Source organism: Berghia stephanieae, chromosome 1, assembly GCF_034508935.2.
Source record: "Berghia stephanieae isolate SIO BIC M18660-M18661 chromosome 1, UCSD_Bste_1.3, whole genome shotgun sequence".
NCBI lineage: Eukaryota > Metazoa > Mollusca > Gastropoda > Nudibranchia > Aeolidiidae > Berghia > Berghia stephanieae.
Window position 1 is genome coordinate 139693418 of NC_088360.1, and position 26057 is coordinate 139719474.

A 26057-nucleotide genomic window follows, 5' to 3' on the forward strand; every position below is an offset into this window, starting at 1 on the left:
AAATGGATTTGAAAAGAAATTAAAAACAGGCACAGTGTTTATTGATCTCTCTGCTGCGTATGACACAGTGTGGACTGGTGGCTTGATGCTGAAACTTGCAAAAATAATTCCATGCAGAAAAATCTTGAAATTGCTCTCATACATGTCAGAACCTAGAAATTTCCATGTGGTACTTGGTGGCAACACCAGCAAAGTCAGAAGAATAAAAAATGGAGTACCACAAGGCTCAGTCTTAGCACCAGCATTGTTTAACGTCTACATAAGCGACATGCCTCAAACAACTTCCACAAAACTAGGATATGCAGATGACTGGGCCTTAGCATACCAATCAAGAAACTGGGAAGATATAGAAACAACGCTTAGCAAAGACACCACGGCCATGAAAAGGTATTTTGACAGGTGGTATTTAAAAATGAATACGACAAAACAGTTGCAACTGCATTTCATCTTAACAACAGGGAATCAAAACGAAAACTGATGATCAAGATTGATGACACAACACTACCAACTGATCAAAATCCAAAATACCTCGGAGTGACACTGGATAGACGGCTGACCTATAGAACCCATCTTGGGGGTACAGCAAGAAAGATAGGGAAACGAAATTGTCTACTCAGAAAATTGGCAGGAACAACATGGGGAGCATCGCAAACTCTTCTCATAACATCAACCCTGGCCCTTTGCTACAGTGTGGCAGAATATTGTGCTCCTGTTTGGACGAGAAGTGCCCATACAAACCTTGTTGATGCGAAACTAAGAGACTCGAACCGAATAGTAACTGGATGCCTGAAATCAACTCCAACACAATGGCTGCCAGTCATGAGCGCTATAGCACCACCCCACTTGAGGGGAGAGGATGCAACACAGAAATGGATATCCAGAGCTGAAGAAGATAGTGGAACTCCTCTGCAAACCATATACAAAACTGCGCCCCCAACATCAAGACTAAAATCTCGTTCACCTTTCTACCTATCAAAGAAAGAAAACTACAACACGCAAGAAGCCTGGTGCGAGGAATGGAAAAGGAATAAACCAACAGGATGGGAACTAATAGAAGATCCTTGTAAAAGTCTCCCAGGTGTACAGGATCAACCAAGAAAATACTGGGTAGCTGCAAATAGACTACGGTCAAAACATACCAGAACAGCTGCCAACATGCACAAATGGGGGCTCCAAGAATCACCAACATGCCCAAAGTGCAACCAAGCACCACAAGATGCAAACCACCTCGTACTAGATTGCCCAGAGACAAAACTTGAAGGGGGATTTGAAACCATCAACAAATGTGATGATGACTTCAGAACCTGGATTGATACCTTGAACATAGAAGTGTAGCCGAACGATACTACAACTAATCCCTGTTATACCCGATCCTTGTTATAACCGGGCCTGTTATAAATGGTTTCCATTGTATGCGCTTGGCTAAGAATAAGAAGCTCACATTTCATCCGGAAGTATAACGGACCAACACATAAAATTATGTGTAACCTTGAACTTTTATTGTCTGGTTCATACAGTTTAGTGAGAAGTACTCGTAAACTTGGATGGCAAAAAACAAAACAAACAACAACAAAAACATGAGTGACGCCATCTTCGTTCTAGTTCTATCTATAGCGACTTCAATTTTTATCTCCTGAAAAATACGAAATTTTAAATTTTCAAGTATGCATGTCTGCCGAAGGGCTAACCCACACCGGAGACTGACTCCGACGACCGGACACTGCCGTCCTCTGCCGTCTTCCGGATAAAGACGTCGGGCACGGACAAAATACTAAGAATAAAGAGAAGAGCCGCTAGGCCGACCCATATCAAGCACCCGACGTCCTCTGTCGTTTTTTTTGTCGAGTTTTTTTTCGGATAGAGACAACACTGTTAACGGTCAGGTACTCATTTTACACCTGAATCCGGTGAGAGAATGTGAGTAAAGAGCTTGCTCCAAGGACTCAACTATGCGCCGAGCGAGGCTCGAACCCAGGACTTTCCTATCCGAAAGCGAGTGTCATACCACTAGACCGCATAGTAGTAGTAGTAGTAGTAGTAGTAGTAGTAGTAGTAGTTAGTAGTAGTAGTAACAGCAGCAATAGCAGCAGCAGCAGCAGCAGCAGCAGTAGTAGTAGTAGTAGTAGTAGTAGTAGTAGTAGTAGTAGTAGTAGCAGTAGCAGCAACAGTAGTAGTAGTAGTAGTAGTAGTAGTAGTAGTAGTAGTAGTAGTAGTAGTAGTAGTAGTAGTAGTAGTAGTAGTAGTAGAACGGATAACCCAATTTGTTATGGGCTCAATTTTGTTATGGAATACTCTCGAACCAACGCAAAATATTGCCCATTACAACACGGTTATACCAAACGCATAGCTAACTGCGTTCTTTCAGCTATTTGACCTGCAAATATGCACATTTTGATGTGATTTGCCATACTCGATGCGCTTCCAAAGGCCCCTTCTTCTATTCCCATCGCAGGGCCACGTGGAAATAGATGTTTCATGTCGTATATTGCGTGTCATTTGTATTTGTATTGCATCCTTTCCTACTCATTCACATATATCATGAGCCTAGCGGGCAACATAAAGTTTCGTACCTTAGTATTTAGTATGCATTGCGACTGCCAGGGTTTTATTAAAAGATGAATGTCATACATCTGGTCATTGATCACGTTCAACATTGCTTGACTGTTTCAAAACGATTCACAATCGACACCTGATAACTTCTCCATGAACAATTTTAAGGGAACAGGAACGGAAGGCTCCGAAAAACCTGAATGTTTTGTTTTCTTTTTTTTTTTTTTTTTAATAAATTTTATGTTGAGTGACCAGCCTTTGAAATTATTTTTTCTTAGATTTGTTATTAATTTGTGATCAAACCGAGAATATTTTCTTTACAACATTCATATCAAAACTCCAAGTCATGTCTCAATATTGATTTGAAGAGACGTATCCCTACATAATATGTGCACGTAGACCAGACCTGCCTACTATGACGAAAATTTCGTAAAATTACGAAAATTTGGTTCCAATTTCAGAACTTAATAAATAATAATAATAATAATAATAATAATAATAATAATATAATATATAATAATAATAATAATAATAATAATAATAATAATAATAATAATAATAATAATAATAATAATAATAATAAATAATAATAATAATAATAATAATAAATAATAATAATAATAATAAATAATAATAATAATAATAATATAATAATAAAATAATAATAATAATAATAATAATAATAATAATAATAATAATAATAATAATAATAATAATAATAATAATAATAATAATAATAATAATAATAATAATAATATAATAATAATATATAATAATAATAATAATAATAATAATAATATAATAATAATAATAATAATAAATAATAATAATAATAATAATAATAATAATAATAATAATAATATAATAATAATAATAATAATAATAATAATAATAATAATAATAATAATAATAATAATAATAATAATAATAATAATAATAATAATAAATAATAATAATAATAATAATAATAATAATAATATAATAATAATAATAATAATAATAATAATAATAATAAATAATAATAATAATTAATAATAATAATATATAATAATAATATAATAATAATAATAATAATAATAATAATAATAATAATAATAATAATTAATATAATAATAATAATAATAATAATAATAATAATATATAATAATAATAATAATAATAATAATAATAATAATAATAATAATAATAATAATATAATAAATAATAATAATAATAATAATAATAATAATAATAATAATAATAATAATTAATAATAATAATAATAATAATAAATAATAATAATAATAATAATAATAATAATAATAATAATAATAATAATAATAATAATAATAATAATAATAATAATAATAATAATAATAATTAATAATAATAATAATAATAATAATAATAATAATAATAAATAATAATAATAATAATAAATAATAATAATAATAATAATAATAATAATAATAATAATAATAATAATAATAATAATAATAATAATAAATAATAATATTAATAAAATAATAATAATAATAATAATAATAATAATAATAATAATAATAATAATAATAATAATAATAAAAATAATAATAATAATAATAATAATATATAATATAATAATATAATAATAATAATAATAATAATAATAATAATAATATAATAATTAATAATAATAATGGTATAAATTTATAGTGCGCCAAACATCCCTTCATCAGGAGGGCTCTGGGCGCATAACATAGATTAACTTAATCATTAAGCCCTAACACAGTACACGAACAACGCTAATTATACACATCATCAAAAGAAAGCATGAGCATCTCTAAATCATCAATACTTAATGAATATGAAAGTTAACGCTAGATTACATAATTTTAAGGATGTTGAAGTGATATTTAATCGTTGTGAGGGTTAATCGTAGATTTTTAAAGTTAACTTTAATTATCATTTTTCATCTCCTAAAAAATTACGAATTTTTCAAATTTTCAAGTAGGCAGGTCTGTTAGAGTTGAAGCGTCGATTTGAATCTAGGCGCACATAATATTAGCCAAAAATGTATTTATCGATTCAAAACCATAAAATTTAGTTGGATTACCGATATTATTATGAATGACTTTTTAACAGATGACATCCAATTTTTAATCCATTTATTTTTCAGTTTATGATTTTTAAAAATATTATGTATATGAAAAAAAGTAGGTAAGAAACAGTACCCTGACAAAGCAGAAAGAAAAATTCAAGAAAAAAATATCTTTAAAAATGCGCTCCAGTTGAGATTATGCTGATTTTTGGCAGGAATCTTCATTTGCTTGTATTTTCCTTCATATTTTGTATAGCACTGTTTCATTTACACTTTTTCATATCTTTATCATACACCAGCGCCTGCTCCTAATCAGTCACTTTAATTTTTTACGTAACTTTCTGGGATTATTTTTCTATTTTGGCAAATGTAATATATTATGATAGTACTGAATAACCGTCTCAAACCATAAATATTTGGCATCAAGGGGCGACGGATCTCTCTGTGAATATTTGGACCATAATTATTGGGGAAAACCTTTCGTCTGGTGAGAAAGCAAAACAATGGCAAATATGGAAAGATGTTTTTAAAAATATAGTGAATAATAATAATATTTTTATTTAACAATTTCGGCAAAATGAAGTAGAAATGAATCAGTAATTGAATCAATAATCCTTATTTTTTTTCTTTTGAGGAAGAAGAATAAAGGTGAAGAGACCATAAAAAGGACCGGAGAAAGGGAATCACACCGGAGAGGTTGATTCTATAAATAGATTATAATCTCCAACCCATCATTATTATATATCTTACAGCATTAAAATGTAATTAAAATGTCAAATTATTACTTTTAGGAAGTCAAAGCTATATTTTAAAAAAAAATGACTAAAAAATACAAATGAAAAGGTTTATTTCTGAATTTGCATTCAAAACAGTTTGGAGTATCCCTAAGAGATTATCATAAATGATGGCGGTTTACCCCGTTTCGCGAAAAGAAAGTCATGCTTGCTTACGATCGTTTTGTGGCTGCCAACCGAACGCGCCTCCTTTATTACGTTCGCCATTTTGGTATTGCCAAGGAACATTGCCACTGCGCAGTGACATGACTTGAGTAAACAAGCAAGGTTTACGACTGAAATTGTCAAAAATTCCCGTCAGGAATTCCGATGCACCAAAGCTCTGGCTGATGTTTGGTTCATACCACATTGAATCGAATCGCTCGTCGGTAGGGTCTAGTGAAACGGTACTGAAAGTCCCGTTAATTTTGCTAAATTTTGACCTTGTTATGTCTCTAGAAATATGCATTCTTCCGACGTCTTATAAGCTTTTTACAGCTCCATATTCAGTTTGAGGAGCTGGTCACAATTTCAGTTCTGTACCTCTTGGTAATTGCTGAATTCTTACTCGCTGAGTGTAAGGAAGTTTGAAGATAATAATAATGAATTTGGACTAGGGACCTGGGACTTAGACTGGTACGAAATGAATAAAACAATCGATGCCATTTCTGAGAATTTCTCTACATCTCAGTCGCAGTTAAAGCATCAGTTTTGCACACAAATTATGAATGGTCTTTTGTCCCTCTACTGAGTCGGACTCTCGCCTGTGAAATTGAAATATGAATGAACGAGCACCAGTCTAAAAGTATAGAAAGTATAGACGAGAGACACGAGTGAGTCTGTGAGTGGAAAGCATGTGGAATTTTGGTTTTGTTGGGGTTGTGATTCGTGACCACCGACCCCAAAATATTTCAGCCTCGGCTCACACTCACATCTCCTATTTTTAATTATTTTTGACATGATGATGATGGCATGGCATGGTTATTTATTATAACTTTTATTTAAAGGAAACATTTTGGGTTTTATTTATTTTAATGTTACAATGGAGTACGTCATCAATATGGTTGTTTGCCAAGTTCAGTTTTATGATGTTTCTCATTTCATCATCCGACTTAGGTCGAAAAATAAGCACAGAAAATAATTTGTTATTGTTATCCAATAGTGACTTGGCTAAGAGGTTTTTTTCTTAGAAGATAGTAGGTACCATCATCAGGTCAAAAATTGAGTTGAGGTTTAAAAACTGGATAAAATTTCTTTTAAAGTAATTAATTAGCCTTACATTCTTTTACATTTTACAATAGCCTTTCTCCCAATAAAGTTTTAAATGATAGCAGTAGCAGACATCGCTTTTCAACACGAGCAATGAGCAATGTCAGCTCTCTATTTAATATTTCAATGACTAATATGTCCCAGATGTTCTAATATTGCTCCGCCTTTTTTTATTGTCCATATATTGAATTTTATTTTGTATGAACAATCGATGCAACAAGTTTCCTTTGGTAATTTTTATCTCTCGTAATTTCGTGTAAAATGCATTTTTACATGTTTAGCAGCAATCTAAGACTAAGATAATCTTTTTGTTCGCTCTGCTATTTGTTAGGATCAGTGGTGATAAAAAAAAATCAAAAGTGGTATGTGTTGTGATGAGTGAGTATAAATAGTCATTTTTTATTTGTAAATACAAATTTGAAATCTTGTTAAGTAATGGGAGCGATCTTTATTCATGTTTTCGTCCAACCTAGTCATCGATCACATGTAGGTTGCTGTACAACGACTGGACATTTCTCAATAAATATAAACACACTGCTGTATTTATATGAAAACTGTAAACATACCCATGAGTCACACTGAGCAAAATGACCAATTGTGATGTTGGATGTTTCTTAAACTGTGAACACATTTCACTATGTGGGTCATTTTGAGCACACATTGCAATGTGACCAATGACCTCGAGCACATGAAAGGCTAATAATATCCCCATTGGTATATATAGTAGTAATAACAATTATTATTATTGTTTATTATTGATCACTATTATTATTATTAGCAGTGGTATAGTATGTCTATAACCATTTTCATTTGTATTTGTGAACGAAGCAATGGTTTAAAGTTTAAAAAGTATCTTTGCAAACATTTCAGCACTTAGTTTTTTCTTTGGTTTGTTTTTGCAGCAATTGCTCATGTTGACTTTAATTTCTTTGGGTCATTCTTTAGTAATTGAACATACCTTGCAAATGTACTAAATATTTTATCATTCCTTTTTCACTTAACAGATGGATGAAATGTAATTGTAGCTTCAAGATGTCATAAAGGTACGTGGATTGGTATTATTTTTACATTATTGGTCAAACAATTTAAATCATTGCACTACACCACTCATTATAATTATATTTATTTAGACATCATAAATTAAGGTGTAACTCTTTATATTTAAAAAACATTGAGTATAAATTCATTTTGCAGTGTTCTTAAACAGAATTTTTATGATCTCAAAAGATCTCTACCCTCTTTTGGCAGGGAGGTACATGCTGTGTCTTCTATCCCCCCATACCCGTTTTCCAATTGTTTCCTGTCATTGTCTTGGAATGAGATTACTTAGTTTTGTCCTGATCCTTACCGGAGTTCCTTGGCTGGGAGGGAAACAGTTGAATGTGTAGTTATAGTTTTGGGAGATGATTTTTTTTCCTTGTAAATCATCTCTCTGTTATGCATTGTATTCTGTTTAGTTTACATATTATATTATATGATTGGTAAACATTTGAGTGTATTCCTCTTAGTTGGGACCTGTGCTTGTGTCTGGATGAGACTTTTAGATGATCTCAAACTAGGTACTTGGATAGTGTGCTCTTGGAATCTACATCTGTTCCCTATTTGAACCAATTCCCCTTTGTCTTACCTTTTCTTTTGTGCTTTAATTGTAATTCTAGAACTTTTTACTATCCCATTTTCTTCCTTTTTACTGGCGCTGATATAACCTAAATGTGTTGCAAGCGCCCTAAAACCCTTAAAAACAAAACAATCTACCCTCTTTTGAGAATCCCATCATCCTTTTTTTTTACTAACTCTAAGATTACTTTAAAATGTCGCTTGTAACTAAAATCACCTAATGTTACAGGGGGAATTCCTGATATTTGTTCGTATTCACCAATTTCCTCAGGATTAAGCACAATCTCTGTTTTGACCTCTTCTTACCATAGATCACTGGAATGATTCTATCTCTGTTTTGACCTCTTACCATAGATCATTGGAATGATTCTATCTCTGTTTTGACCTCTTACCATAGATCACTGAAAGATTAATCTCTGTTTTGACCTCTTACCATAATCACCTGGAATGTCAATCTCTGTTTTGACTCTTCTTACCATAATCACTGAATGTTCAATTCCTGTTTTGACCTCTACCATAGATCCACTGGAAGATCAATCTCTGTTTTGACCTCTTACCATAGATCACTGGAATGATTCAATCTCTGTTTTGACCTCTTACCATAGATCACTGGAATGATTCAATCTCTGTTTTGACCTCTTACCATAGATCACTGGAATGATTCTATCTCTGTTTTGACCTCTTACCATAGATCACTGGAATGATTCTATCTCTGTTTTGACCTCTTACCATAGATCACTGGAATGGTTCTATCTCTGTTTTGACCTCTTACCATAGATCACTGGAATGATTCTATCTCTGTTTTGACCTCTTCTTACCATAGATCACTGGAATGATTCTATCTCTGTTTTGACCTCTTACCATAGATCACTGGAATGATTCTATCTCTGTTTTGACCCTTTACCATAGATCACTGGAATGATTCTATCTCTGTTTTGACCTTTACCATAGATCACTGGAATGATTCTATCTCTGTTTTGACCTCTTACCATAGATCACTGGAATGATTCTATCTCTGTTTTGACCTCTTTACCATAGATCACTGGAATGATTCTATCTCTGTTTTGACCCTTTACCATAGATCACTGGAATGATTCTATCTCTGTTTTGACCTCTTACCATAGATCACTGGAATGATTCTATCTCTGTTTTGACCTCTTCTTACCATAGATCACTGGAATGATTCTATCTCTGTTTTGACCTCTTACCATAGATCACTGGAATGGTTCTATCTCTGTTTTGACCTTTTACCATAGATCACTGGAATGATTCTATCTCTGTTTTGACCCTTTACCATAGATCACTGGAATGATTCTATCTCTGTTTTGACCTCTTACCATAGATCACTGGAATGATTCTATCTCTGTTTTGACCTTTTACTATAGATCACTGAAATGCTTTGATTTGTCAGATAATATGATCAATAGTTGTCATGAAAGTAGGTAATATTCATAGATGGTGAGATGGCCAAGTAGATAAGTCATGGCATTTCCGCCTGGAGACTGGAGACCCCTATGGATGAATAGTGGGAACTGTATATTATTTTTTTTAAATTTTAAATCTCCATAGATAGTAAAGTTATTTTCTCCAGTTCAAATCAAACATATTGACAGGAGGACATGTTTTGCGCATCATAAACTGATTATCTTGAAATTTTGAAATTTTCCACAGAATTGTGATCATGGCCTGTGAAGTTGCACCTGAACACAACTATGGCCGTATGCTGGCCAAACCACTGCATATTCAGCAGTTGGAAGCTGCGCTTAACCTGGATCCCTTTATGAAATTTGTGGAGGGCAAGATTAAAGAGAATTTGGATGATTTGTGAGTTGTACTACCAATAAGATAAAATAAGATGGTATAAACTGTATTAATCCACAAGGGAAATTACACTGTGCATCACGTTGTTCCGCCTTGGACCTGGACCCAATTACGTCTCGCAGATTTTCAGGCAATTTTTTCAGGGGGCAGATGCAGGCCTGCCTTGAATTTGAATGAAGTCATTTAACTTAGCACAAAATTTATGAGATAGATTTACATGTATTCAGTTTCGAGCATATTACTGTCATCTGCATTTTTTATGGCCGCAAATGGCAATTTGCAGCCGCAAATATCAGGGCGATCTGCACATTTTGGTAAATTTTGGGAAAATTGGCAAATTATGGGAAAAAAAAAAGAAGCGAAAACAAAATAAAGAAGAAAAAAGTGTGAAACTTGAGAAATGATGCAGCTTTGCCTGGGCCCAAACCAAGGGAAGCTACTCTCTGCGGATAATGATCCTTTAGAATCTTTGTAACAACGCTATTCATAATGTAGCCTCTTTAAATGTAATAAATTGTCTTTTTTATATATTTTTTTCTGTATCACGTGTTAATTTTTACTGAAACGCTTAGTTCTCCTTGGCAAATTTTGGGGTTTTTTTTGGGCAAATTTTAGGTCCCTCTTTGGCAAGAAATGCAGATGACAGATATTGGTCATCCCAGCATTAATACTGTTTGGTGATGATTGATCATCAATTTATTTCTTAATATCTCCCATATATCCAATGTACAATTATTCTTCTTAAGGGTTTTATTTTTTTAGTACAATTGGGTTGAAAGGCTGCATGACACTCTCCCTCGTGTCTCCCCAAAAAAAAAGCCACACACACACACACACACACACAAAACCTTTTTGTCAACGTTATTGAGAATATTAATATAATTTATTTCCATTTTTGTTACGCATGTCAAAATGTGAACATCATAGGACGAAGCAAAATGACACATTTGTCACTAAAGCTTTTTGTTTTTTGAACAGGTGGAGAATCCTAAAATGTGTGTGTGTGTGGGGGGGGGGGGGGTAATAATAATAATAGAAGATATCATATTTCAAGGTAGTTTGTGAGTATGGAAAAGATTTTGTAGATTATGTAGAAACTCATAATTTTGTAGAGTTAACATCAGAGGCTTTCCCTGCTACCTTACTGCACAACGGAAACACAAACAATAATTTGTCAATTTTCAGTGATGATACAGACTCCTCCGACTCTGAAACTAACTTATTCAAGACAGTCTTGAAAGATGGAGAAGAGAGAAAGGCAGTGAATGGCATTGCCATTTCAAAGTATGGTAAGTTTCCTAGGAAAATCATTTTTTTCTCTTTTTGACATTATATTTATGGTATCTTTTTACTTGATCAACAGATTGGAAAATTATTTTTTTTGGTATTTGTTATTGATTTGGTTTTTATAATTTTTAAATTTATTTCTTTTTTTCATTTCCTTTTGCTAAGATTGTGTAAATATTATGGTTGTCATTATTCTGTGAGATATAGATTCCATTAAAACGACAATGCTGGATCATTAGCAAACGGGGGGGGGGGGGGGGGGGGTGGAAGCTCTTTAAAATAACTTTGAATAAAAGTAGCAAGCATTGTTCTCCCTCAAGTTTAAATGGAGCAATAGGGAGAGTTTTTGTTATTGATTAATATTGAAATTTAACTTTCTTTTTGTACCAACGACAGAGAGAAAAGCTGACAAGACCAGGCTTTACAACTTTAGCAAAGTTAAGAAGAGTCGACGATGGATGAGGGTGAGCCTTTTAAAAGTTCATGAATAGTATATTTTTCTTTTTATGTTTTCACAGGGGGGAAGGGGAAAGATTAATTCATGTTAATTAGTTGGCCTCCTGGTTAACATTTCACAAGTCTGAGTTTTCATCAAGATTCTGAAGTTATTTTTTTGTGAGATTTCGAAAGACTTGGCGAAATTTTGACAGACTTTGAAAAATTCTAAAATGGTATATCATTTTAAATATCAGTTTGGCAGTTTTAAATATTTATTCCCATAAAATCTTGAAGGGAGGTATTTTCCAAATTAAAAAAACAAAGTCAGAAAAACTTTATTATTATACATAAAGTGAACTCTGACCTACATTGATAAAGGGCGTTCAACACCATTTCTGATAAAATTGTTCAGCAAATGAATGGAAAAGAAAATGTAATTTGTTAATTTAAACCCCTAAGCATCAATGTTGGCAGACTTGTTATCTACGTACTAATTACATGATTAGTCGCACCTACAGAATATTTTCCCAATTTCATGTTCAAAATCTGTGACTTTCTGATATTTAGATCTTTTTCTTTTTAACTTATTCACAACCTGTAATTTCTAATCCTGCTTCTCGTTTGACACCTTATCACTCCTTTCACTTCTGAAACAGCTTTGATTTTGACGGATTATCTTTTATATAATATCATATCTCTTTAGTTGATTAAAAAAAATGTTCTTTTCTAAATTTTCTTTCCAGAACATTTTGCTGAGTGACACGTCATCTGATGAGGACGATGATGACAAGAAACAATTGGAAGACTTGCATTTTATGTTAAAACAACACAAGTATGCCAAAAGGCACACGCAGAAATTTGTTTATGATCCAGAGGTGAGGATTTGACATGTTCTTGATTTAATAGGACCTTGTTTAATGTGTACAATAGTTTTATTTCTGAAATTAATGCATTAAGATGATTGGGCATAATTTTCTTTAAAGAGATTTAAAAGTTGTTTTTTAAAAAAATGTGACTGGTCATGGTTATGGATTAGTTCATGAGACAAAGTAGCGTGTATATCACAGATAAATGAAGATAATCGCCCCAAGATTGCATCTTTCTGCATCAAATATTTCTGAGTTTTGGATGACATGTGCCATTGTATAGCAATGACTATCCCGTACAAATCTTTGGGCCTCTTTTTCGCTTACGAAGTGCCCGAATTCGCGTCAAAATATGGGACGAAGCCGTTTTGTATATGCTATTTAAAAAATTAATTACGACGCTGTTTATCGATGAATATGACTGAAGGTTGGCACACAGTTAGAAAAAAAGTCATTTTACATTATGTCAAGCGACAAAACTCGTGCAATTACCAGAAGACCGTTAAAAATAGATTTTTACTCTTTGGAGTAAAATAATTCTAAAACTACTGGGCGTGGAGGTTTTGTCGCTGACAAGGTAATACATGAACATTTCTTCTTTTTGGTTGTAAAATTTCATATGAATATGACGAGTACTTTTCCCGTATTTTACAAAACACCATCCTAATTTGCTCTTCAAGTTTCAATCTTTTAATTCACTTATTACGCAAGACACAACCAAAGGTCGAAAAAAAAATGCCGAAAAAGCGTCCCATATTTTCGCATTTTTTTCCTCTTTGCAGGTCATCCAAATAAATTACACCTTTGAAACAGCATAACTTGTTTATTTATGAATGGATTTTCAAAATTCAAAAACATTTTTACTCAGTGGAGATAGGGCTTTGATTTTAGACAAAAATTTTCCTCAAAAAGAGAAAAAAACATTTTTCATAGTCATTGCTACATTGTATCCTACAAGTTTGCTCATTCACAATTTTCTGCTGAAATATTGTTTTTCATTACCACCCATGTCTATAAAATATGTTGGAATTTTATCATTAAATAAGTATGATGATTGTAAAATTCAATATTTCTATTTGAAATGTAACACCACCACCCCCCTCCCCACACCACACCAAGAAGAAACAAAAAAAGGGGGGGGGGGGGAAATCTGGTTTTATTTTGTCTTTTTTTAATTTGACCTTTCAGCTTCGACAGTATCAATACTATAGCACTGGACTGCTGTCCAACTATGACAAATACCCAGAGCACAGCAAGTCTATTATTGGACATAAAAAGAAGCTTTCAAAGGAACAGAAGAAATTAGAAAGAAAAGCCAAAGGTAATTCTCATCTTTACACATTCATTTGTAGGGTGGTAGAGTGGATTATGAGGTTATCAGCTATAACAGAATTGAGAAAGATTCATGACTCAAAGGATTAAGGTGATGGAATAATTGTGCGAATTAAAAATTTTTGTTGTTGTTGTTGGTATGTGGCCAATAACCGTATAGTTGATTCGCAGTTGAATCTCATTCCTGAGAATTCCAGTTTTGATAGTTTCCAGATGTTGAACATATTTCACCAATATGGTTGTTATAGGGAATGAGATTAGCGGAAGAGTAGAGTCCCTTGATTGGATGTCACCCATAGTCTGTGACGTCACCGGTGGTGGAAAAGTTATTAGAGAGAGAACGTCATGTTGGTTGTGCGCATGCGTCTCTCAACCTCGCTTCCAGTGAAAGCGGCTTGAGACACTTCAAAACCAAATTGACGTTCTCTCTGTAAGGTGACGTCCAGTCAAGGGACGCTACTCTTCCGCTAATCTCATTCCCTATTGTTAAGTGCAATGAAATAATTTTTGTTTTCTGTCCTAAATTATTATATAATCCTGGATACTGTTCAACAAACCCTTTGTTTTTTTTCTTTGTTTTCTTTTTTAATGTTATTATTTATTATATTTTTTTTCCGTTTGCTTTTTCCTCAGCTAAGTTAAAGAAGTTGAAAAAGGAGCGAATGCTGGATGACGATGGAGGGGTAAGTAATGCCAAAGCTGTTGGATACTCTATTGACAAGTCAGTGACATTTCCCTTCATGCAACAGTCAGCTTGCCAAATGGTGAAGTAGTGAAAGATCTCATGGTCAAGCGGTTAACTATTTTCTCAGATTTTACATTTTTAGATTCTACATTAAATGAGCAAATTTAATTGAGAAATGGACCTTAGTAATGCATGCACAAAGCTAAAATGTCGTTTGATTTTATTTATAACAGGTTTATTATAATTAAACTAAAATTGTTTTCTTTTTATTTTCTTTAAACAGAAAGTTGTTTAAGATTCTTTTTTATTTTTTTTTTTCATTAAAATGGACAGCATTTTGATTTAAAAATAAGTTAAGAGAAGTGTCGTAATAAAAATTTAGAATGAATAACTCAATTTGCCAAGTATTTGTAAAGGTTTTTGGTTCTTGCTCTAGGGAAGTTGAATTTTTAAAATTTGATACAATAATTTTCTTACTCGTGACATTCTATTGTCATTTTCAGGAAATTGATCCATCTGTGTTAGAGGCTCTTTTGTCTAAACAAGAAAAGAAGAAAGAGAAGAAACCTAAAAAGTTGACACCCGAGCAAGCTGATGCCAAGAGGAGGAGGTTATGGATATCCATAGCCAAGAAAGAAATACCAAGAGTATGTTCTAAATATCTTATAATGATTGTTACAATGTTTAATCCACACATTGTTTTGTTTGACCAGGTTTACTACATGCACTGCTACTTGCATACTGAATACTGACATAGATATTACCAAATATTGTTGGGCAGGATTCCTAACTTCCCATAGTGGGCTGGGATGGGAGGTTACCTACTGTGTCTTCTATACCCAGATATCTGTTTTCCAACTTGCTTTCTCTCTTTGTCTTGGAGTGAGATTACATGGTTTTGTCCTTTACTTATTCTGAGTCCTTGGCTGAGAGGGAAACAGTCAAATGTATAGTTAAAGTTTTGGGATATGACATATTTTTCCTTGTAAATCATCTCTGTTGTGTATTGTTATATGTGTTGTTTTGAATGTATAATGTGAACTTTTGAGTGTGATGCTCTTAGTGGGATTCTGAGCTGATGTCTCAATGAGACTTTAAGGTGATCTCAAGCTAAGTACATTGATAGTATGCTCCTGGAATCTACATCTGTTCCCAATTCGAACCATTCCCCTTTGTCTTAATTTTTCTTGTGTGCCTTCAAATGTGAATCTAGAATATTTCTTTTGACTATCCCATTTTCTCCTTTTTACTGGCACTGACATGACCTAAATGTGTTGCAAGTGCCTTAAAACTCTTAAAAACAAACAACAAAATATTGCTCTTAAAGTTTATATTGCAAATGATTAGCGCTTAACCTTATGCTTGTTTCAATCTTTCAGATTTTAAAGACAAATGAAATAATAAGAAAACAAAAACAAAAAGAGGATGTGAAAGAACAGAGTATTACTCTTAGAGTTGTGTAAAAAGAAAATATGCAGTATCTTCTATAGTAAAGAACCTTTGTTTTGTTACTTTCAATTTAGGTGGAATGTAGTTTGCTCTATTTTTATTTTGTTCTATGCTATTTTCAGGCTCAGAAGCAAAAGGCATCTGCAAGAAAAGAGATGTTGGCAACGTTAAAGAAGGTAAGCTGCAGTCTAATGAATTGTATGAATGCTTAAAAAAAAATAATATATATATATATTCTTATTATTGACTTTTTCTGATTTTCAGACAGATTGATGTGTTATTGTCATAGAATGGTTGATTATTTGTAGAAAGAAATTGAGCTTGATGCAAATGGCATATTCATGAAGGTACTAATGATTATTCATACCTTATTTTTTACACTTATAAAATCGGAATGTATATGTTTTATTTGGGACCAACGTTTGCTGCACTTTCTTATATTTGTATGTATTAAAAACATTTCATATGGTATTACAGATTTCAACTCAAGCAATGAGAGAGTGCAGAAGAGCTGCCCTGCAGTCGCAGAAAACCTCGAAAGAGACACTTTCAAGAGCCAGACGACTCACGAGGGAAATGCTTATATATTGGAAACGATTTGAGAAGGTGGAAAAAGAACACAGGAAGAGGGCAGAAAAAGAGGCCCTGGAACAACGTAAACTGGATCTTGAATTGAAAGAGGTATGGGTTGGCCTGCACAATGTCTGTGTCCCATTGTTTTGCCCACCATTATAAGTTTGAAACGCAGTATTCTCGGAGTAGGGAGTAGTCAGACTCCCAATTGTACCCATTGTGTGGAGAAATTACTCATTTGTCATCTGACCTAGTGCGGTAATATTTAGAATTTGTCTATGTTAAAAATGTCACAAGACAGAAAGAGACACAAGAAATCCTTTATCCCTCACACTATTCGGTCATATAATTCTATCTGTAGTGAATTTAAGCTGTTTTACGGTGTGTGTATATGACTTATTTCCCTTACCGTCTTTGACCTTTTCCAATTGGGACGTTTCAGCCACCTCTTTTATCTTCTATGTAAGATTCCTCTACTTTTCACACTCGTCTTCTGCCAGAGATCTTAACTCACTCAATCCTAGAGATTTTTGATACTTTTCAAAATAGGAAAAGTGTCTTTAAAATGAGCATGTACATAGAAAGTATTTTTTCAACTACCATTAACATGCAAACTACGCCTATAATTTGTCTCAGAAAAATGTAATAAATAGGCATTGGGTAAAAGTAACCCGGGTAAACTACGGATATAGTCGGTGTTAGGGTTGAGTGAGTTAAGAGACAGAAGGCCTTCTGCTTAATCTATTTAATGGTGTATATCAGGCCTGTCTACTTTACGAAAATTTGTAGAATTACGAAATTTTGGCTCCAATTACAGAACATCATGAGCATCTCTAAGTCATTAAAACTTATTGAAATTGAAAGCTGATGGTAGACAGTATAATTTTAAGGATTGTGAAGTGTTATTTAATCCTTGTCTGAGTAAAAATTGTTGATTTTTATAGTTAACTATAGTGATTACATTTTTTAACGCCTAAAATTTACGAATTTTAAAATTTTCGAGTAGGGAGGTCTGCGATGTATATAATTGATTTAAAGTATAAAACATCACCAAAATGTAATGCATGATATTCACAACAGTTTACTTGGTTTTTCTTTCAAGACTGAGCTCAATCTAAAAGTAAAAGGCTCTATTGTTTACTTTCAGGCCAAGCGGCAACAAAGAAAGCTCAATTTTCTCATCACACAAACCGAGCTCTATGCTCATTTCATGGCAAGGAAGATAACTGGAGAAGGAAATGAGAGGAAAGATCAGATCTTGAGTCAGCTAGATGAGAACAACAGAAATGTGAATTCATCTCGTCACATCAACGGTGGAGTGTTGGAGGATGAAATGGAGGAAGAGGATTATGGTAAGGGACCTATTTGCCTTTTTCAGAAGCTACATATTTTTCAGTTATTCCTGAATCGATCAACAGACCTGAGTACTGTTTTGAAAACGAATTGTAGAACTACAACTACCACATTAAGTGGTTAGTACTTTTTTCTTCCTTTGAAGACTAAAAATTAAACATATTTAGAAAGAGGTATGTCTGAATCTTATCAATTTTTTTCTCATCAAATTGAATTTATGTTAAGCTCACAAATGGAACCTGAAATGGTATACATGATATATCCTAAATTTTAAGATTTTTAGATTTATGATCTACACACAAAGGAAAGAACATATATGGAAATTTTCAACTATTTAGAATTTTCTTATTATTTATTATTAGCCTATGTATCAGTCATTTTAAGGTTGATTTTTTTCTGTAATATAGATGACTGTGTTTTCTTTATTTTTAATCATTTTGTGTGCTCTGATATATTAAAAAATGAATAGTAACTCTGAATTTTTTTGTAGATATATTGTTCTCATAAATTATGATATGGTATCCACTCTGTAAGTCAATTTTATAAAAAAATAATGTGAAAAATATGATTTTATTTATCAAGATTATGTGTTTGTTTGTTTTTTTATAAGATGCGGAATCTGCCAAGACTCTTGCCATTGAGAATGCTGAATCTGCATTTCATATGCATAAACAAACGGTATGGAAACTTTGCCTTTTCATTATGATTTTATAACAATTGTGGAGAATTTTTTCTCTATTTTTTTTATATCAAAGATGTTGCCAATTTTCCGTATATTTACGGTAGTCAGTATGTTATAAATCCTCAGTATTTTCCAATCACCTGCCAAGCGGAAAATAAATGTTAATTCAGATTAGATTTTTACTGGAGTTTAGCACTCAGAAAGGGGTTGGCCTATATGTATGTGTAAAAGTTCAGTAAATCGTTTCTTCCTGAATTGGCAACCCTTTTATAGGGAATGAGATTAGCGGAAGAGTAGCGTCCCTTGATTGGACGCCACCTTACAGAGAGAACGACTATGGGTGACGTCCAATCAAGGGACGCTACTCTTCTGCTAATCTCATTCCTTATAAGTCATTACCTCCCATGAGCACACTGGAATTCTAACACTCTTTTTGGCTTCTCCTGAGAGCATGCTAGATTCCAACGTCTACTGTATTTTTATTGACCCACATTTCTGATTTCTATCCTTTCTCATTTTGTCTTTTATATGTATTCCATATATAATATTGTATAGTTTTAAACCACGTTTATATTTACTAATTTTGAATGCTTTTTATTCTACAGCGGCAAGCATTCAATTCAAGCGCATGTAAGTGTCTTTATTGTCATTTGTTTTTTTCATTTAAAAACTGATTAAGCTCTTGAACATTAAGCAAGTGGCATCATGAACCTGGATCATGCCTAAGCCACTTATGCCACGTGATGGTGGCTGTGATGACGATATGTTAAAATTAATGAACAAAAATTAGTACATAGCAGCTTCGAAAAGAACAAAATACCGAATATGGGCTGTTTCGGCTCAAAACCTTCTTCAGCCAATAATAAAAACATTTAGCACATCTCTTAAAATTCAGACAGACGGCAGAGAAATATTTGACAAGGCTGTCCACAATTAAAAGGATCTTGCAATGTAAACAATTAGAAATGTTTGCCTGCTAACTAAACACTTCTGCTGTATTTATTTTTTAATTAATTTTTTTTTTTTTTGTAGAAAGGACATATTTCTTTCCCTTAAAGGTAAAGATCAGCTTTTTTTTTTAGGGAAAAAATAAAATTACATCTCTTTTTGAGTTAAAGGTTCGGTAACTTTGAAAATATTGTTTTTCAACTCTATCCAACAATTAATAATGTAATATGATCCTTGAATTGACAGATTTTATTACTTCATAAGACATAGTAGTCCCTAATTAATCATCCCTAATTTTTTCTTTTTTAAAAATTTCATGAACAGTGGATGGCGTTTTGGCTGAGCCCTCTTTAACTGAAGACGCCCAAAGTGCCCAGCCTTTGATGTTTAGTGGCAAATTGAAAGGATACCAGTTGAAGGTATGGCATAGAATCCTACTTGATATCAGGGATGTCAATTATATAATATTATATTTTAGGGAGGTCAATGACCGGGGTGGTATTATTATATGATGCCTCCAATAGAATGACCGAGATATTTTAAACTACATCCAACTGGCAGTATTATTGTGTACTGTCGGCTACTATCCTTATTTAATTTTGACAGTGTGTGTGTGTGTGTGTGCTTATTATTCCATCCCTCATTTGTAGAGTAAAAATAAAATGTCCTTTATTCATCCCATTGGGGAAATTTGTCTCAAGGGCCTATTCCAAGGGAAGACTGGAATAGCCCAGGCATCAGCTGGAGTACAGCGCCGCAAATTGAGCTAGGGTGAGGTGACGTACCCAAGGCCACACAGCGCAGAGGCGGGTGATAGAACTCTGTACCTTTCGGGCACGAAGCAAAGACCGTGCCGCTGAGCCACGCTGCCCCTGTTTGTCCCTCATTCTGCTCCAACATGTCCATCATTTTCACTTTCTCAACCTGGCATCCTTGATAATAAGTTGACCTTTCATGAGCATCAAATTTCGGCTCACTCGGATACTAGCAAGCTTTCTGGCTTCCTCCCGAGAGCGTACTAGAATCAAGCGACGATTGTGCTACTATGATTGAAGCTACTTTGAAATCTTAATATTTTAAAGAGAATTTCACACACAAATGGTTTTTTGTTTTTTTTAAATTTTTATTTCAAGTATATGGGGAAAAATTTATTCTTGACTTTCTTTTTGTTTGTAGGGTATGAACTGGATAGCCAATCTGTACAACCAAGGTATCAATGGAATCCTGGCAGATGAGATGGGTCTCGGAAAGACTGTTCAAAGTATTGCTTTTTTGGCATATTTGGCAGAGGTGAGAATTCTAAACCGCGGGTGGTTGGATGGGAGCATCACCCTTGAATCGTATACCTATGATGTTCGCATGGGTGTACGATCCGATAGTGATGTCGTTTCTTCTTCTCTTTACTAGCCTATCCTGCTTCTTTGGTTTGTGATTGTATTTTTGACAGGGGATATTTTTTTTTTCTGTAAATCTTCTGCCTGTTTGTTCTTGGTTATTTATAATTTAGCTTATGATATCTTTGGGTCATGATTTTGATTTACATTTGTACTATTTTTGTTAGTGTTAGATTGCTTGTTTTTTTGTTTCAGCGGTCTCTCATATAACCTCAATTGTGTTGGAAGAGACCTAAAGCAACAAACAAAAAAAAAAAAAAAAAAAGAATTCTAAACCGTTTATCATACAGTATAGTTGTGTAGAATGTAATAAACAAAAATGAAGAAAACGGCTTCGACTTCCATAGTGGGCAGGGAGTCACTTGCTGTGTCTTCTATTCCCCTATATCTGTTTTCCAACATGCTTTCTGTCTTTTAGGTTGATTTCAAACTAAGTACAATGATAGAATGCTCTTGGAATCTACACCTGTTTCCTATTGTAACCAATTCCTCTTTGTCTTACTTTTTCTTGGGTGCTTTAATTGTAATTCTAGAACTTTTGACTATCTCATTTCTTCCTTTTTACTAGCACTAATATGACCTTAATGTATTGCAAGCAACGAAAAAAACCTTAAAAAACCAAACAAATAGCTGCAAAAAAAACCCAACTAAATACCAAACACAGAATGCTTTGGGATCAAAACCTTCCTTCAGTCAACATCAAAAAACAGTAAAATCATAAATCTATTATTTAAAAAAATCTGTCATGTTTTTAAGTTATAATGTTTTTATTGGGTTTTATTTTTTACGTGACTGAAGAAGGGTTTTGAGCCAGAAACGTTCTTTGTTTGGTATTTTGTTGTTTTTTTTTTTAAGCTGCTTTATTCATATTTGTTCATTACTTTTTAGCTCACAGCTTCTAGCACCACAGTATTACATTGACTATAGAGCAGTAAAGTTAGGTGCCCCAAACGTAAACAATAACAAGTTGCTAGTGATTTCCGTTAGGGACCGGAATAATTTACACACAATATAGGTCTCCCAATTTTGTAGTTTGAGTTGTAGGCAATACACTTTCAGTATTGAAAATATGTTTACATAAAATCTAACAGTTGCAGAAATAATAATATAAGGCTAAATTATTCTGAAAATCAGGCTCCGAATAATTCTCGTTTTGTTCACACCAGCGCAATAATTTGCTCTGGTCTAAAAATAGATAGACTGTAACTTTTGATAAATTTTAGAAAATTTTACCTTTTGTTCCATAAAATATCCATATCTAGACATTATTTGATGCATGATCGAGTATTTATGAATATGTGTTTCTTTTGCCACCTAACAGCCAAATGTTAAAGGTTATTTTTTTCTATTATTTACATTGGAACGTGAGCTGTCAAGACAGGAACATGTGGTTTGCCACGTGCTTCTCGACCTTTGTTTACGTTTGGGGCACCTAACTTTACTGCTCTATAGGGAATGAGATTAGCGGAAGAGTAGCGTCCTATGATTAGACGTCACCTTACAAAGAGAACGTCAATTTGGTTTTGAAGTGTCTCAAGCCGCTTTCACCTGAAGCGAGGACGAGAGACGCATGCGCACAATCAACATGACGTTCTCTCTCTAATAACTTTTCCGCCGGTGACGTCACAGACTATGGGTGACGTCCAATCAAGGGACGCTACTCTTCCGCTAATCTCATTCCCTATAGTTGTGTATGTTTTACCTCGTTGAGTGAAAATAAGCATTCGTTGTCAAGGATAAGAATATTGATAAAGTAAATTAAAAGATTTGTAGAAATTGTTTTGACTTGTAAAGAGGATGTAGTCTTTGTTTTTGTGACCAAAGATTAATAAGACTAAAACTTTACCAGGTTTATGAATTTTTATAGATGGAATAAAATAATGTCACTCAGCTCTTTGTTATTATTTTTAGACAGCCATTTTAATGATTATTTCTCACTAAATTCTATCAATCAAACTCTAAACGTTGAAGGTTACACATAGTTTTGTCTGCTGGTGCATTATATCCGGTTGGTGGATGGTGTGGGTGTTTTACCTAATTGCATAACATCAATTGATGAAGTCTCATACAGCTGTCTTTATATAAGAATATTGTAAGATCGTAGATCATTTAATATAAGCTAAATTTTAGCTCTGTAGAACGAGTAGTTTGACTTGTAAATCAAAACAAACATGTACACGCTCACAGACAAATCTGTAACTTTTATATTGAAAAATAATATAGACTAAGTACGTATTTGTTAAGTTTTAAGGAGATTTGTTTTGTACATTATGTCACAAGGTCCAATCCATATGGGGTCCCTTCCTCGTCGTTGCTCCGGCATCAACGCTCCACAACTGGCAGCAAGAGGTATCAAGGTTCACACCCAAGTTTAAGGTAATTTTTTTGAACCAGATTTTCAGTTTAGATTCAGTCCTGAATTGATTTTGTTTCTTCTTGTGCAATCTGAAGAGAAAAGTTACAGACTGAAATGCACTCAGAAATTTTTAATAAAAAATAAATTTCCTTTATTCATTCCTAAGGGGGAATGTTTCTTTAGGATCTATTCCAAGGAAAGGCTGGAATAACTCAGACGCCAGCCGCAGTGAAGGCAGCGCTGCAAAGCGAGCTAAGGCCAGTCAACTTGCTCAAGGCCACACAGCGTGGCGGGTAGTCAAACTCGATACCTTTTGGTTACGAAGCCAGTGATGCCAAAACTCCGGTTTCACCGGAAAAAACTCCGGTCTGGAGCAAAAAATTCCGGGCTCCGGGCAACTTCCGTCAAATTCCGGTGAGGTCAATTTGTTCCAAGGATACCCCCCCCCCCTCCCCTTCCAACCACCACATCATCATCATTGCCACTAGTATTACAACCATCATCACTACCACTACTACTGCAACCACCACCACATCATCATCACTACCACTACTACTACAACCACCACCACCACATCATCATTACTACAACTACCACAACTACACCCATGGCACCACATTATCACTACCACTACTACTACTACACCACCACCGCCACATCATCATCACTACCACTACTACTACAACCACCACCACCACATCATCATCACTACCACCACTACTACAACCACCACAACCACATCATCACTACTACTACTGCAACCACCACCACCACATCATCATCACTGCAACTATCACTACTACTACAACCACCATCATCACTACCACTACTACTACAACCATCACCACCACCACTACATCGTCATTGCCACGACTACTACAACTACCACCACCACATCATCATTACCACTACTACTACAACCACCACCACCACATCATCACTACCACTACTACCACAACCACCTCTACCACATCATCATTACCACAACTACTACAACCACCACCACCACATCATCACTACCCTTACTACTACAACCACCACCACCACATCATCATTACTACTACTACTACTACTACCACCACCATCACATCATCACTAACACTACTACTGCAACCACCACCACGACATCATCATCACTGCAACTACCACTACTACTACAACCACCACTACCACATCATCAACACTACCACAACTACTACAGCCACCACATCATCACTACCACTACTACTACAACCACCACCACAACATCATCATTACCACTACTACAACCACCGCCACCACGTCATCATTACCACTACTACTACAACCACCACCATCAATACCGCAACTACTGCAACCACCACCACCACATCATCATCATTACCACACTACTACAACCACATCGTCATCACTACTACTACTGCAACCACCACCACCACATCATCATCACTGCAACTACCACTACAACTACCACTACCACTACAACCACCAGCATCACATCATCACCACTACTACTACAACCATCACCACCACCACTACATCGTCATTGCCACTACTACTACAACCACCACCACCACATCATCATCACTACCACTACTACTACAACCATCACCACCACCACTACATCGTCATTACCACTACTACTACAACCACCACCACCACCACATCATCATTACCTCTACTACTACAACAACCACCACCACCACATCATTACCACTACTACTACTACAACCACCACCACATCATCACTACTTCTACTACTGCAACCACCACCACCACCACATCGTCATCACTGCAACTACCACTACTACTACTACAACCACCACTACCACATCATCATCACTACCACAACTACTACAACCACCACATCATCATCACTACCACTACTACTACAACCACCACCACCACATCATCATCACTACCACACTACTACAACCACATCGTCATCACTACTACTACTACAACCACCACCACATCATCATCACTACCACAACTACTACAACGACCACATCATCATTACCACTACGACTACAACCACCACCACATCATCATTACCACTACTATTACTACAACCACCATCACCACATCATCATCACTACCTCTAATACTACTACAACCACCATCACATCATCATCATCACTAGCACTACAACCACCACATCATCATTACCACTACTACTACAACCACCACCACCACCACCACATCATCACTGCGACTACTACTGCAACCACCACCACCACATCATCATCACTGCAACTACCACTACCACATCATCATCACTACCATTTGTACTACAACCACCATCACCACCACACCATCATCACTACCACTACTACTACAACCACCACCACTATCACATCTTCATCATCACTACCACTATTACTACAACCACCAACACCACATCATCCTCACTACCACCAGTACTACAATCTCTACCATTAGGTTTTGGCGCTTTACTTCATTTAAAATAAGGAAACTTTGGGATTGTATCTGGCAATGTGTTTATGTATTATAATATAATTCTAATCTATTTAGAACTATACAATGTGTAAACGCAATGCCAAATACCATTCCAATTCCTTTTTCTTGTGTGCGGAAATTCCTCTTTCGGCATTGAAATTCCTAC

General features: G+C 34.3%; 1 protein-coding gene across 2 annotated transcripts in view; it reads left to right on the forward strand.

The window, feature by feature from the left end:
- Window positions 1–5497: 5497 nt before the first annotated feature.
- LOC144963360 (chromatin-remodeling ATPase INO80-like) overlaps window positions 5498–26057 on the forward strand; it is a 52160-nt gene continuing 31600 nt past the window's right edge. Inside the window, exons 1-17 of one of the 2 annotated variants that reach the window (XM_078897315.1) lie at window positions 5498–5771; window positions 7656–7694; window positions 9940–10092; window positions 11275–11378; window positions 11773–11840; window positions 12558–12689; window positions 13869–14001; window positions 14646–14695; window positions 15201–15344; window positions 16269–16322; window positions 16624–16827; window positions 17867–18071; window positions 18683–18750; window positions 19360–19384; window positions 20027–20121; window positions 20879–20992; window positions 23377–23472. In XM_078897315.1, coding sequence (XP_078753441.1) covers window positions 9950–10092; window positions 11275–11378; window positions 11773–11840; window positions 12558–12689; window positions 13869–14001; window positions 14646–14695; window positions 15201–15344; window positions 16269–16322; window positions 16624–16827; window positions 17867–18071; window positions 18683–18750; window positions 19360–19384; window positions 20027–20121; window positions 20879–20992; window positions 23377–23472 — 1635 coding nt within the window. In that variant the 5' untranslated portion in view covers window positions 5498–5771; window positions 7656–7694; window positions 9940–9949. Of the gene's footprint in view, window positions 5790–7655; window positions 7695–9939; window positions 10093–11274; window positions 11379–11772; window positions 11841–12557; window positions 12690–13868; window positions 14002–14645; window positions 14696–15200; window positions 15345–16268; window positions 16323–16623; window positions 16828–17866; window positions 18072–18682; window positions 18751–19359; window positions 19385–20026; window positions 20122–20878; window positions 20993–23376; window positions 23473–26057 lie in introns of both variants that reach the window. The other variant, XM_078897316.1, reaches the window with a different exon arrangement.